Source organism: Siniperca chuatsi, linkage group LG1 (genome assembly GCF_020085105.1).
Source record: "Siniperca chuatsi isolate FFG_IHB_CAS linkage group LG1, ASM2008510v1, whole genome shotgun sequence".
NCBI lineage: Eukaryota > Metazoa > Chordata > Actinopteri > Centrarchiformes > Sinipercidae > Siniperca > Siniperca chuatsi.
The window spans coordinates 9291756-9308093 of NC_058042.1; the positions used below are offsets into that span (position 1 = coordinate 9291756).

A 16338-nucleotide genomic window follows, 5' to 3' on the forward strand; every position below is an offset into this window, starting at 1 on the left:
AAGCAAGCAGTCACTTAGGCAATCCCTGGGCAGATAGTGTAGTGGTTACACTCTGCTTCTTTAATCAACCGCAATGAAGTTTCATTTGACTGACGGAACAGTCCAAGTGTTGCATACATTAAAACCGCAAGAAAATTACAGAAAATGATCAAATGTGCCAATACGCAGAGTACTGTCAAGACTTTCTTTTCTCCTTGTTAATCAAACTGTACAAAAATTGACAAGCTGTAGCTAGTGCCCATGGCTGACTAGTTTAAGTAGAAATCACAATCTTTCTATAATATAATTAAGATTTTCAAAACATAATTTTCACACAATCACAACGTAGTTCTAAGAACAAACTCTTCATTAGATAAAATCTGTGCCATCACATTTCGTGATGGCAGGTGGCCAGGAGGTAACCTGAGGTAACCAGATTTAGATTGCTCAGCTAGGGATTAGTGAGATAAACCCATCTTAAAAGGGCTAATTAAGACTTGATGGGATTGTGAAGTCACTTCTGTGGTCGGCAATTACATTTGAGCAGAATTTTAACTTAGTGTAATGAGGGGAAAAAAATGAACACAAACAGTATATTTAAAGTTGTATATCAATACTGAACAACTAATCTAGACAGTAATATAGATGACAGAAAATGATATTTTGAGGTCAACAGAGATCTTAGTCTCATTCAGGGCCTTGAATCATGATTAGTGCCTCACGTAGTAGTTATAACTAAATTTTAAAAAATTATTTGACAAAGTTCAATATTTAGAATCATTATCTCATTATATAAATAATTTACTGGGGAGAAGGTTTAAAAAGTGTATAAAATATTTAGAAAATTCATCTTATTACATCTTATTTTAAAAATGAATAATACTAAATTCTGGTAGAAAATCTGATCTGAAAAAAATTTGCAGCACAAACACTAGTTTTAGTGTAGGTGTACTTCACCCAAAAATCAAAAATACATATATTTCCCCTTACCTGTAGTGCTATTTATTCATCTAGATTGTTTCGGTGCGAGTTGCCGAGTTTTGGAGATATCGGCCGTAGAGCAGTTTCATGTAGGAATTATCGGAAATAGTTCCTTCATGAAACTGCTCACAACAAGGTCTGTGGATTATCTTGCGTAACCAGGTTATGATTTCTGGAAAGAGACATTGCTGCTGAGTTTTTCAAATGTATTTTTTTGGCGCTTTGAGCACCACAAGCTGAGTGCCATATAGACATCTATAGCCGATATCTCCAAAACTCTGCAACTCACACAAAAAACAATCTAGATGGATAAATAGCACTTCAGGTAAGAAGAAAAATATGTATTTTTGATTTTGGGGTGAACTGTCCCTTTAACCACTGATCACACTCACTCATCACAGCCACAATCAGTTTAAACAAATTTGCAGAGATTGTGAAAAAATTTAAACAATTTGCCTAAAATACAAATAAAAATAACTCACCTGTGGATAGGGGAACATGCCTAGCGCCAACTGTGTAAAGAAGAAAGTAATAATAAGTGCTACAGGATATTCTTAGATTCTTCTAGAGACATTTTAAATAATAAAAAATACCTATGGCAATATCTGTAAACACCTGTACAAACTATCAAATAGCCCCTCCATAATGCTTACATTTGTTTTTTATTTTATAATGGGCAATTTATACTATGATACTGTGTGTGTACAATAATATCCTTGACAAAGACCATGATCACAATACAGAAATGATGGCCTTAGAAAGGACCTCAGAGGTGAACATTTCTCTGATAAATTACATGCTTCACAAAAGGTAGAATTTCTTGCATGGCTGCTGGATTGGACTCCATTAGACTACACAGGTGCTCATGATAATGTATCCACCCCTTGTATATATGAACACATATATATTAATGTATACATGAATTTCAATTGCCAGTGTCTTAATGGCATGGAATTCAAGTGTAGGCACAGAAGGAAAATGCTGCTAAAGCCACTGAAGCGTGCAGACTTTCAGTCTTTGAGGTAAGCTTAGTGCCCACCTGCTGATAACACTTCCTCATCAAACAACATCAGCTATTAGTTAATAACCCCCCCACGATTACCACCCGTGGAGAACAAAATAGAGGGATAAAGAGAAGGAGGACAGGATTGTGGGATGGTTGTATGTTATGTGTTATTTTGGCTGGGGGGTTGGGTGACAGCTCTCCCTGACATTTGGCAATTCACTTGGGGTGGGCATTTTTCATCTTGGTCAAGGGCAGCTTATTGGCAACATCACGTTATTAAAGCGTCAAAACGCTCACGGTCTTTCCTTGAACATAAATAGACCAACTAGTAGGCTAAAGATCAATCCAAATTGAGTGGGACTGCAAGCCATCTCATTTAGCTTAATGCACACGTCCACAGCTAGAAATAAAGAGAATAGGACCAGGGGATTCACTGCTCTAAAACTCTATCTTTATCACACAGAGATCATGTCAATAATTTTGACATGGCTCCTTCCCTGTGAACTCATCCATTATTGTTATAATTGTAATGATATTAAACATTATTGACAAACAAAAGCGAGGCAGAAGTCCAAATCATTTGTTATACTGGAGAGGGAGAGCTGTGGACAGAAACAGATGGAGAATCAATAGTGTCAGTGGGAGGACAAGAGACCAGGGAAGTGTAGTACTGAAATTAAAATTTTATTTGAAAATGCAGGGTGTCAGTCAAGCACTCGATCAACGCTTTTGGCAGAGATGAACAGAGATACTGATGCACACGCATGGACACACAAACACATGCATCTTATGTTGCTCAGTCAATGAGCAACAGTCAGTCTGAAGACATACAATACAATCTATTCTATTTGAAGTGTATGATGCCGAACTGTGTGATTACAAAAAAAACTTAATGGACCACTTTTGCTAGAATTAAGTGTCCTCTCCATAAATATCCCACACGTCTCTCTGTGTACAAATGCCAGGTATAGCACGAAGCCATGTATAGTATATTGTCGTACCTCCATGAAAGAGATTCCCACACTCCAGACGTCTGCGTGGATACCATACTGTTCTCCTGATATCCTTTCCGGCTGTGGAGCAAAAACAAACATCAAAAACTGTAAGGACAAAGTTAGAGGCTCTGATTCCTGTGCTAACTCATCACTCATACAACTTTTATTTGACATGAGAATGAACTTAAGGGGTCACTCACCGCCATGTATGCGTTAGTTCCCACGTATGTTTTGGCAATAGAATTCACCAACTGCAGATGAAATTAGTTAACAGTGGGTAAGCAAATAATTATTTTGCATATCAATATAAATTCAGCCTATTCAACTGACCGTAATAAGCCACCTTAACCCGTATAAATAACTTTTAGGAGTCATTACTTCATTGTCCTATATTAGGGAATAAAAAAAGAAAGGAGCTGGACCTAACTTACATTATCTAAATCTATTGACATGTCAGGTTGATATTTTGGGCTGCTCTCAACCCTGGCACGAGGGAACAGGAGTAAGACAAGGAGACATTAGTGAGTCTGTGTGTGTGTGTGTGTGTGGATACAATGGCACATGCCATCAATGACAGGACTGTGATAATGAGTGTCTTTTCCCTTATGGCTATTTTTTTTATTTTTTGAGCATGCCCTACAGTGTGAGACGGGGAGGGAGAGTGTATATGTGCGAAAGAGAGATAAACAGAAAAATAGAGTTAAAAGACAGAGGACAAGTCAGTGCTGCTCGTGTTACACATACTGGGTGTAAAATTCACCTTGGAGGTTCCAAGGAAGTGGAGGTTAAAAATGAATAACAATTTGCCACAGAAGGGATGGTATGTGTGTGCCTGTGTGTGTTGAAAAGGGAGACAGAGTCCTCAGGGTTGATGTTTTGGGGAACGTTGAAGGTCTGTCCCTGATGATTACATTACAAACACACACTGCCACCCACCCACACACCCACACCCATACACACAATGACTAGGCTATTGTCTGCCACCCACGCTTTCCCCAAATCTACTGAATACATATCAATGAGGCTTTGCCATTGTGTGTGCGGGTCATAATTATAACAAGTGATTTTTTTTTAGGCTGCAGAACAATGGAGGTGGGGGGAAGTTAATGTGAGAGGAAGACCCTTGGGATAGCGCTGATGTTTTGAGTTGAAAATGAATACAGTGATTGACAGGTTGACCATATGCACACAGATCTGTGCACACACACACAGACTGCACAAGACTGTGGTGATGCAGCTATAGACAATTGTTTCTCTCTCTCTCTTTCTCTCTCTCTCTCTCACACACAAACAAATCAGTGTACCTGTGTGCTGACACCAAAGTCACAGAGCTTGACTTGTCCCCGGGTGTTCACCAGCATATTGGAAGGCTTGACATCTGCGGAGACAAACTGCTTGATAGAACTGCAACATCAGCACTCTGTAGCTTGTCTTTATCAACTCTGCTCTTTTTTTAGTAACACAGAGCCAAGTAACTACCTTACTCACCTCTGTGAAGTATCTTCAGGCTCCACAGATATGTCAGGCCTTTGACTACCTAGAAAAAAATATTAATTTCGACATCATTCAACATTTAACCAGCACATGTTGGCTGAATAATTAATTAACATGGCTAATGTGGAGCGGTAACCTCCAGTTGAACTATACAAACTGAACTTTTGCAGAGGGAAAAATGACAACGATCCTGTTTAAACCTCACAACCTGGCTGTCATAGCACACGTCACTGAGGTGGTCAGTAAGCTCCTACAAGGAAAGGGGGGTAGACAAAATTCACTCTGAAATGCTGTGCTGTCATGATTCACACATGTCTCTAAAGTTGTATTGATGTTGCCCTTAGACTGGTAATCAGGAGTGGTGCTGCTTGTTTCATAAATGGTGACCAGAGGGTGTGTTCACACTGATTAGCCTTCTTGTGAAATCCTGTATGCTAGAAAGGAGACTTTTGAGATTTTTAAATCTCATATTTTAGGAGTAACAGTGTGGATTTTGTCCTGGGTGTGGTACACTTACCCAGTTTTTTACAGACTGGGAGATAATTGAGGCGTTGCAGAAATTTGCTGTTCTGATGTGCTTTTTATATCTGGAAAAGGCGTAAAACTGGGTGGCCCGAGGACTTTTGTAGACAGTGCTATGAGAGAATGGGCTATGGAGTGAGAGCTGTGGTGGTATCCTGTACAATAAAGGTCAATTACATACACTGTGGGCATTGGATTCCAACAATGGTGTGACTTGTCTGTACTTCTGTTCATGGTTTTATTTACAGCATATCCAGGAGAAGCCGAGGTCTAGAGAGTGTCCATTTTGGTGACCTTAGGGTTCCATCTCTCTGCCATTTATGCATGATGTTGTACTTTTGACTTTCTCAGACTGTGACCATGGTTTCCACCTGAGTGTGATGCCCTCCAATTTTGAGACGATAATTCTCTCTACAAATAATTAATTTAATTGGGGCAAGTGCTCCTAATAAGTCAACCCAGGTAGGGGGAGAATCTGCCCTAAGTGGAGGAATTCAACTATCTTCAAGTCTTAATAACAGGAAAAAAGATCCTAAAATTGACTACAGTTTAGGTGAGTCAGCTGCACTAGTGCAAAGTGCAAAGGGAGAGCTGAGTTGCACATTAAAGCTCTCAATTTGCCAATCAATCTCCATTTCAGTCCTTAGATATGGTCACAAGCTTTGGGTAGTCACCTAAATAATAACAATGCAGATACAAGTAACCAAGAATGTTTCTTCACAGGATGATTTGTGTCTCCCTACAGGATCGAGTTAGGAGCTAAGCAATCAGGGAGGACCTCAGTATTGCGACGTTACTCTTTCACATTGAAAGAAATTCAATGAGTTTGTTAGAGCACGAAGTAAGGACGCCTCCATGCTGCCTCTCCTTGGAGGTGTTGCGTGTACGACACACAGGGAAGAGACACCAGGGTAAAAGACACACAGGCAGGGGAAATATTTTTTGGTAAAGTGGGTATGAGAGGAGACTTGTTTTTCACCTTTGCACAGCCCTTGCAATTGCACTTGTCGCACTCATATGACTCCGCCTGGATTATACAGCCATATAATCATTATATTTTTGTTTAAGTATTACTCATCTCTCAATGTGTAATACTGCTTTGTGGTGACTTTTCCATTTATGGGATGTGAGAGCTGATTCTAGCCTCTAGGTTCCTGTCATGCATCAGAGATGGATGACCTCTGAGATAAATTAAGGAAGTACAAAAGCTCTCTGAAGTCCTGCTACCTCAAAAGGTGGTGGTGCGAGTGCAACAACTGCAGTGTGCAGCTTCACTCACTGTGACAGTGGAAAGGAGGGAAAGCTGTGAATTAGAATTAACACTGACTAAATAGCTGTCATTGTTTGATTACGGAGAAAGTTAAAGGGGGAAACAGAAAAGATGAGGTGGAGACAGAGGAAGGATAATGAGTGTGGAAAAGAGATTTTTCAAAATCAAGGCCATTTCAATCAAAATGCTAGTTTTAACTGAGAGAAGAAAGGGAGGGAGGAAGGGAGCGAGGGGAGGATAAGGGGGAAACAACATTGACTTTGTCTGTCACTTCACCGAATAGAAGCTAATTGAAAAATTCACACCTGTGGTTCTCTTTTCTTTAATTTCATTAATAATATGAGTGAGCTTCTTCCTCAGACCGGTTCTGTATCCAAACGAATAACAGGTCACACTGAAAACTGTGACTGCCAGGCACATATGAACGATCACACTCTAATACACTCTAATAGATTACATACTTAAATAAATAATAAATAAATGTATTAATAAACATATATATTAAATGAAAATTAAGAACACACCTCAAAATAAGACGGTGTAGTCCCTCATTCGTCCAGGAGTGTTCTATCGTAGAAAAGGTTTCAGTCGTAGTCATCTGGACACTGTTTTCAGTGGAATCTGCCCTCCTGAGGGCAGGGCTTATGTAACTCAGTAGCTTAAATTTCCAGTTCCCGTCCAATTTTTTCACAATTGAGAATGACTTCCGGATGGGAGCCGAAACGTCTTGATTCTGAAAACAGTGTCCAGATGACTACGACTGAAACCTTTTCTACGATAAGAACACACCTCTCAATTGAAATGCTTTTCACTCAGTATTTAAACTACTAACGACTACTTCATGGAAACTTACTGCCAACGCGATCCTCCCCAACACATGCTCTGGAATTCTTTTGTACACATCCAGAGAACCACCTGCAAAAGACAAATTATTAACAAATTATTCATTCAGGCAGTGATATAATATCACATTTAGTACAGTTTCTTAACTAATCTCCTAATGGCCTTTTTGGCACAACACAAAGCCAAATTCATGCTGGCCATGCAAGTCATAATTATAATCCAATTATATTCAATATATTCACTACTTTAATTGTATTTGTTTGACATGTATTTGTCATATCAATAAAATAAGATGACAAATTAATTGATGTTTCCTTATGTGGTCCAATTTTCACAACACAAATTTCTTGTTTGCAGTAATCAAGCACAACTGGAAATGACTGATCAAAGAAAAGTTTCATGAAGTAAAGAGTGCTGAGACGACAGACAGACTTTGCTGACAAGCTGGCAAATGTGTGAAACAGGGGAATTACTGCATTAACACACACACACACACACACACACACACACACACACACACACACACACACACACACACACACACACACATCTAAAAACATACAGTCCCCCATCTCACACCAGTCTAGACACACACATACAAACGCACCTACAAATGCACTTAAGTCAAGATTTATCACACCCTTGTAGCTTTTAGCACACAGGCATGCTAAGCAGCTCACAGCGATAAGACGTTCTCGTGATCTGCAGAAGTGTAAATGGATACATAGTAGAGAGACAGAGGACAGTTCCCCAAAGTCTCTTCTACACAGCTGTGGCTAGCAAAGAAAAAACACATTATCTTCTGGCTTATGCCACTGTAAAACTCACCGTCCATAAATTCTGTACATATGGATATCCTGTTCTCTACAAAAAAGGCACTGAAGAAAGTGATGATGTAGGGTGAATCACACTGCGAAGAGACAATGTGATCGTTAAAGAGCATGCCAAAATATTCATCTGTGATACAAAAGAATTTGTTTATATATTGTTCTCATTATGAATTTGAGTGCAAAATTGATTATGTGATCAGGACTTTAAGTGCAAAACTGCAACAGCGGCACTGAATTGTACAAAATTTTAAGTTTCTCATGATCACTCATGCTTAAGTGATTGTAGTCAGAGCTCAAAAGCATTACCCAACAGCATCAATTTGAAGTCCATCAACTCTTTTTGTTAAGAAATTATTTTATTTATGATTTAATTCCACACAGGTCTAGCTGAGCAAAATGGTGCCATGAAGAAACGCATCAATATACTGAGTTCAGGTTAGTTGATGTTCCCTCTGTCTCAGGGTAACTACAACTTTTTCCTTCATGTTCAATGTGAATAACACACAGTGCATTCATGCTCAATTTAAGTGAGTTCCCATGCTCACAGAGTCTGGGCCTGTATGTTTTAGGCATAACAGAAAAAAACCTCCTCTTTCACAGATGGTGATCAGTAAACTCACATGCCTAGTCCATGTGTATGTTGCGCATGTGTTCATGTATTGCCAGTCTGTAGCTTACATTGTAAGACCAGAGGCGATAAATGGCACTGTAGAGCTGGTAGGACAACAACATTTACTGGAGAAAAGAGACATTTTTTTAGTAAAGAGGAAGAGATGAAATCAGTAAAAACTAACCTTGTAGAGAATTTCTAATTCTGACATGATCTGCTTCTGTAATTCCACCGTGATATCCAGGGGAATGACCTGTAATCACAATGAGGGAAAAAAGTACAGCCTTTAATAAACACAACCTTAACAAGTTCTGTTGATGTTTTGATGGGGTGGACTAAATTAAGGGTCGCTTATTAAAAAGTAAGTATTATAATCAACATGGAAGGAGTTCTCACCTTGACAGCTAAAACCCGCTTGCCAAGAAGATGGTACGCTCTACAGAGACAAAACAGAAGATAATATGATACAAAATTGTAGAAAACAGTTCCTTGAGTTTATTTAAAGGTTGAGTTTTTGTGTTTTGATTTTCAATCTTAGTGTATTTTTTTTTTTTGTAGTTTTCTTCCAAGTGAGGAGCTCTGATCATAGCGTATATTTTCTCCTTTGAAGGTACGGTCCCATTACACTTCTGTTCAATGAAAATCCCCTGCCCTCTGCCCCGACAAAAGATGTAATGTCACTGTTCCCATGTCGTTAATAAATGAATATTGATCAGAGCAATCACAAATTGTTAATGTAATGTACTAATAATGTAGTAAACATGGTGATAAAGTGCAAGTGATGGGTAATGAAAGGACATAAATGAGTGCAATAAAAAAAACTCCACAGGTCTCTGTTTCTGAGCAATAGTAGTTAGCATGACAAAATGCCTCTGTCATTTCTCTTAAAAAGGTCTGAGGTCACCACCCAAAACCAGATCCAGACAGCACTATCGCTAGTTGTTCCAGACAGAGTTTTGAGTTGCAAGTAAAGCAGCAGCCACAGACCGGCCCCATAATGATTTAATTATCAAACTCCTTAATGCCAAACATCGGCTTTAGTTACAGCCCTTGAAGGTTAGTTTACGGCACCAGTGACAATACCTCAGGACTTCTCAACATATAATCCTCAAGGACAAATACTGTCCAACAGCTGTCAGTGACGGAGATGAGGTGGTGTACGTCACACAGGCTGGTTAACTTGCAAACAGGCTTAGTAAATGTGATACCTGGCTACTCACCTGTCAGTGGGTCTTCCAGAGAGTATGTGTATGGTGCAAAGTGTGATTAATGTGTCTTAGATTGGAGTATCACATTGCTCTTCGGCCAGACACCTCAAAGCTGGTCCAGGCCTTTAATTAATGACACCTATTAGTGCCATGTCAGTTAGTGTGTATTTACCCAGAGTTAGAATAAACACTGGTCTCTGACTGTAGCTATGCCATGCTGTTTGTGAGCTGTAGTTTACACATCTTTGATAACAGTTCCATCACTGCTAAAGTCAAAAACAAACTGCAGACCTTTCAGAGATTAAAAGAAAATAAATGACTTTAGTAAGACATTTACATTTCAAGCTGTCCAGAGAATCCACAGTAATCACACATATTCAACTATTCATTCATTTCATTGTTTGTGGCAAGACCTCTATTAATAACTATTTTCATAATTTCCTTTAATTTAATCTTAAATGTAGTAGGTTCACAAATGTTGAAACAGAAATGTCTTTAATTTGTTTCAAGCTTTGTCAGCCATCAGGTAGCTATGACCAAAAATGTACACATAAAAGGAATGGCAAAAGATACAAATTACACGTTTACTTATTAAAACAAACCATAAAGCTTCTTTTTTGTGTGTTTTGAGTGTTTTTGATCTTAACTGTCATCTTTTCTGGAAAAGAGCTCTTTGCACATAAGGCTGATGAACTTGTTTCCATTTTGATGTCTCAGTCTTCCTTTAAGCTACAATCAATACCAGTTAAGCATGACTGCTGCCTCTTAATTACGATGAAGATGTTAATTGAGACAACATCGCAGGGGTAGAAATGTTAAATACTGACTGGTCAGGATGTGTATGTGCAAGGCAGCCTGAAAAGAGATTAAACCAGGTTTTTGCCATGCTAAAAAGCTTGTAGTTCTCAATGAGAAGTCTAGACATGCTGAAACATATCCAGCCTGTGGGTGAATGCACTAACTACTACTTTAACACATGAGCAGCGCAGTTTTGTGTACATGGGATACTATGTGCACAAGTTTCATCTGAAATTTGTGTGTGTGTGTGCGTACAATTTTTGTGTATGTACCTTCATGCAAAGTGTCACATCTGTTTATTAAAGCCAATGCTTGTTTTTCCTTTTTCTGATTAATTTTGGCCAGAGTAAAATCAAGGCAAACAGCCATCCATATACAATACTTTTACACAGGGTGGTTTCTTAAATATGCTTTACATAAGACTGAAGGGCAATATCCCCCATAATATAACTTTAAGCACAACAGGCCCAATATTACTGGATATGTTCATAAATATCAGCTTATTTTTTATACAGCAATAATTAAATGATGAATAAACTGTATGTCTAAGTTATACAGACAAAAGTTAAGAAATCAAAGTTTTAACAAATGTGTGTGTTTTAAAGGCATGTTTTAGGGCAGGAGATATGGTGTGACTACTGTTTGGTTAAAACTTTACTCTCAGACTGTCCTTGACCAACTCAGGGCCGAGCATCCCTGTATGAATTACAGTGACAGGCTTGTGACAGCGGGAGACGTGGGGACAAGGTTACATAGCCACCCCCCGCCACTTCCCCCTCATCTGACCCCAGTAAACGTGCCCCATTGCCTGGATCTTATTTACACTCCAGCTCGCTCTGTAATAAAAAGCTCCATCATGCAGTATTCATAGGGCCTCTCTCTATGTCTCTGAAGTTGGGGCTGTGGGTTAGAGACACTGGCCCCCTGGATCAGGGCTAACGTGGTACTTTTACACTACCACATGGATGACGGGCTGCCATTCTCTCTCCCCCTGACTCTCTCACCTGATATGGCTATAATGGGTCTCTTAAATGACACAGACAGACAAAAACATAAACACAAACACTCACAGACAGACATGCATGTACACACAAAGGTCTGCTAAATATCCAGCACATTCGAAGCAGCAAGGCTGAGAGTTGAAAGGCTTGTTTTGTTCATATCCTACCATGCTAAAAAGTCAATATTCCTTACACACATCACTTTTGAAAACAAACCTTTTGTGTCTGAGAAAGAAATTACAACAACAAAGTAAGAGCTGCAACGGAGAGATCTGTAGCTGTAGACATGTCAATGTTGCCATCTACAGGCAAGGAAGGTATGAGCTGCTAAAAACGTACGTCTTGCGACACCTACAGGCAATAACTGTTACAGCACAAGTTTGTCTGTATTGTAGGTTTAACAGTTTACACTACGTTCCATTTAAGATGAATAAACTGGAACATTCAATGTGTCACACTAACCCCCAGAGGATACCAAATACTCCATATGACTCCATATGTCATTTCACAATCATTTAGCTTGAGGCTGTAAAACACTTTTTCTCCACCTAGGCTTCAGATTACGCTTTTTCAGGCTCTTAACCATTAGATAATTTAGACTAATTGTCTGGAGAAATACTCAAAGAGCCAAACAGTCTTAACAGTCTACCTATAAACAAGAGATATACAAATTATTTCAATAACACTCAAGCTTATAGTCCAAATATTCAGCACTAAAGACAAAACCTAGTCCTGACATTTCTTATTTTACTTAAAGCTAGGGTAGGTAATGTATGTATGTCAGAAGCATTTTTTGCTATATTTGTTAAAATTATCTTTGCATCCTGACAGCAATCAATAAATCAAATTAAATCAGAATTAAAAAATAAATACATAAAAATCCGGTATCTCTGGCAGTCGCAGGAATGTAATAAGGCCATCCAATCATTTAATTCAGGCCTACCTGCCTATCTACCTGCACGCATTCTGCCTGTGCACTCATTGAGCATGAAAATGTGTTTTGGGAGAGTGCCTTTGGAGGCAAAATCTAGCTGTCTCTTGCTAGTTTCTCTAGCTTTACTTACCCTAGCTTTAATATCTTCAGTGTCCATGTTATATCATAACGTGTCATATTGCCCTTTGAGGTGTTCTGTCCGCAGTAAAAATAAAAAGGAACTCATACTGTATTTTGCATTATGGAAACCATCAGCTTTGTCTCAAGTATGATTTTTCTATATCAGGACACCTTGTAATGCATTATTGCTAATTTAACAAGCAAATTGTCTCCGTATAAAATTCGAATGCTATTCTCTGTGAACTTGCTTAACTAATACTAACTGTAGGAATACGTCAGTACCTTCAGAAAGGCAGGATTTATTGTGGAGATGCTGTATTAGGCTGCATTCAAGGAGTGCCTACTCAGCTTTATAGTGTAGCATACTGTATATAGTATAACTCATCACCAAAACAAGGCTGATTTATTCCAAATCACTACAGCAAATTTACCACACCACAATCTTCACTACAGCAAATTTACCACACCACAATCTTCATCTCTTGCACCATCATTGCAGAAATACATATTCATATATCTCTGCTCACAGTTTATGTACCTAAATCAAATCAAATGTGAAAACAGGCAGGCATGTGAAAACCAACCAAAAGAGTTCACTCAAGATCCATTTGAGAGGCACTGTGACTCCAGGTGTAAACTGCAACCCTATTCAACTGGTTCTAAACACAATCTGAAAATATCTGGATACAAGATACTAAGTTACCACCAATTAACCAAAGTGGTTTGGTCCTTCAATATACAGTCTAATCAATGAGGTGAAAAAACAAAATCAATAGAGAAAATGGGCTGCGAGACTAAAGAAACAGCCGTGGGTGTCTAAGTAGATGTCACCACAGTCACAGCCAGGCAAATGCGCTTGTTTTAATTGCACTGCTGGATCCATGAGTCACGAAAATAGCCTGTGTGTCCTTGTTATTGTATTTATAAGCCACAGAGTCAGTTAGATTGGTGGACAAGATGGACCTCTGAGAGTGTGTAATAAAAAACAAAGGCCGACATTGATGGATGGCTAGGTCAGTGTGTGGCTATGGAGAGCTGAGGTGTTGGTAACATCCAATTGAGTCTAAATGGCTCTGGGTCATAAATGGGCTAAGAGGTTAAAAGGTGGGGAGTGGTAGTGCTTTTCACACGTGATAAGCCTAATATAAGCTGGACCAAAGGGTAGAGGACAGAGAATTGGTTTCTAAGCAAGCAAGAAACCTGTCCAGGCCCTCGATGCATATGTATACAGTATTTTAAAAAATTAGGTTAGGTATAGCTGGTCAATATAGCTAAAATACAAATTTTAAAAGTGTTTTACAAAACGGCTTTTCTAATCAGAACAATAATATAGAAAAACAGGCTGACCAAAACAAAAGTGCATACGTGCCCATGATATTGAAAACATTTATCTGGCTAATTTGTTTTCATCTCTGGAAAAATTATCATGAATATATTGCAAACTGCTGAAATAAAAACTGTCACTGCCATATTTAACAGCTGTTGCCATTCATTTACCGTGATGTGTAAAAACACCTGCACTCATTTTCTATGCAAGCTCATACACCGCCGGCATTTGACAATCAACACATCAGGATATGCTGAAGTGACCTTCTGGCTACTCTACCTTGACTAATTCTTTTGGCTGCATGGCGCGCTTGGTGTGTGTGCTACCGGCATCAACTGACACAAAAGCCTTTGTACTGTATGATCATCTGACTGTTATGGTTTCCTGACCCGTTGGACCTGTTTTTAGTGATGATGCTTTGATCCATGATCTCAGAAATTACTTTACAGTGAGTACAGTGTAACAGAACGAGCGGTCAGAGTGTTAAAAATATAACCCAGGTTGTAATAAACCGCAGTTTACTTTTAAGAATGCGTTAGCAGCTGTTTCTCTGTACAGAAACAAAACACAAAGATTAGGGTTGACTAAGATGGACAGTAGATTAAGGTGATCCTTCCAACCTAGACTCTTCACGTTTTCATCTCTTTATGCACCTGATTGGATAATCCAGACCCTTAAGAAAATCCCACCATAATGACGCTTTTGTGAAGACAGAGTGGATCATTTTTTTGATGTACTTAATGTATCACTGTTTCTGTCTTAAAATACGCTAATTTACTTTTGGCATGAAATATTTACAGAGAAGAGAAGAGGACTTTACATCCATTGCAATAAGTTGAATGGAATTGTTAAAGTGAAAAATCCAGCCAAGCTGAACACAAGATGATGCCAAGGGAAGAGCAGTATTAAATATTTTGTGCTTTTTCTGACTGTGACAAAATAATTAAAATTAAAGAAACAGGGAAGCAATTAACAGTTACTGATGAAAATTTCTAGGAGCTGATGTTAAGGCCTCCAACACAATTAACACCAATTCTGTTACAAATTCACAATTTTGAGTTTCCTCTAGCTCTAATGATCTGTCTACTTCTAGACAGGAGGCAGGCAGGCCTAGAACACTAGCGTATACTATGCCTTTTCTGTTTAATATATAAAATGACTAACAGATTATAGTCATTTCATTTTTCAAAGTAAAAGGTCTGGCCTGCACACTCCAGGCAGGGTTGTGCATTAGGTGCAGGTGAGAGGTAGAGCTCAGGGTAGCCAGGGCAGGTCTGAACTGTGGTATGTGAGGACGTTTGTGCTAGTCAAGAGTTGTATGTTTGTGTGCATGCCAATGCAAAAGCTCAAGTCAAAGATCTACAATTACAGTAACAATGTTGCTGAATTCGCAATTAAAGGCATGAGACACTTGGGTTGATGGAGTGGCTGAGCCATCACTGTTCTCTGTTCTGTTCTTCAACTGGATCTAATGGCAGGTGATACTGCTGGACAGAGTTTGGTAATACAAGTTTGCTGGCAATGCCTGGTTGAGAGCTCTATTCGGAATTATTTTAGCTTTCATAATCGAACCAGTCTCTCCAGTGTCATGTTGGAGATGGGGTACATGGAGTCAGAGTGGACCTTCTTCAAAACCTGCAAAGGAAGAGGCTGCCCAGAAAACTTACAAAGTTACTACTGACTCAGCAGAGGGCGACCAGCAGACCAGGAAGGATGCAGCTGTGGTAGTTTTGGAAGCAAAAGCCCAGTTGTAGGGTGCGGACTTATGAGAGGCTTGAACAATGACTTACAGGAACCCTTGAAGTTTCTGAAAAAGTATTTGTTGATGCACAGAAGTAAAGGCCATTGTCCTAGCTGTCCTCAGCAGGGTGGGGAAATGCTGACCTCAACTGGGACATTTCTAGGATGAAGGAACAAATAAAGTAGCTCCTAAACTGGACAGAGTTCTGTCCCCTGTCCAGGAGGCACTGTGTATCAAGTGCTCTCTTAGATTCAATACATATGTAGGTATATGGTCTACGAGACTATACAAAATGGATGTTGTAATGATGCAAGCATTTTCATTAACGATACGACTGACTTGAAATTCAATTTTGATCCACCTCAATTTGATACAATTTTAAAATTTCAAAATATAAATAGTAAATGAGCTTATGAGAAACTGGTAGTAGCTAAATAACAATATCATAATTTCTTAATTTCTAATACCAAGATCAACAGAACCAAACAGTAGTAAACAATGGACAAAAATACACAGGGCAACTTTTTGGCCTGACCACAAGGATGCATTTTTCACAGAAATGCTGAATATTATGTGACTTAGTTCTATGGTGAGTGTCATTTGTCTAAATGTAGCATTTAACAACACTATATATAGCTTCTTATATGAAGTCTCTCTGCGTGAGCAGGCCTCACTCTCT

At 38.9% G+C, this 16338-nt stretch overlaps 1 protein-coding gene across 7 annotated transcripts in view; it reads right to left on the reverse strand.

Moving 5' to 3' along the window:
- Positions 1–16338, reverse strand: part of map2k5 (mitogen-activated protein kinase kinase 5) — a 67040-nt gene that overhangs the window by 38356 nt on the left and 12346 nt on the right. For all 7 annotated transcript variants that reach the window (XM_044221067.1, XM_044220225.1, XM_044165948.1 and 4 more), the window contains exons 9-17: positions 8927–8966; positions 8715–8783; positions 7919–8000; positions 7101–7162; positions 4450–4498; positions 4266–4339; positions 3162–3212; positions 2968–3039; positions 1443–1472 (exon numbers count right to left, since the gene is read on the reverse strand). In XM_044221067.1, the coding sequence (XP_044077002.1) occupies positions 1443–1472; positions 2968–3039; positions 3162–3212; positions 4266–4339; positions 4450–4498; positions 7101–7162; positions 7919–8000; positions 8715–8783; positions 8927–8966 (529 nt within the window). The remainder of the gene's footprint in view (positions 1–1442; positions 1473–2967; positions 3040–3161; positions 3213–4265; positions 4340–4449; positions 4499–7100; positions 7163–7918; positions 8001–8714; positions 8784–8926; positions 8967–16338) is intronic.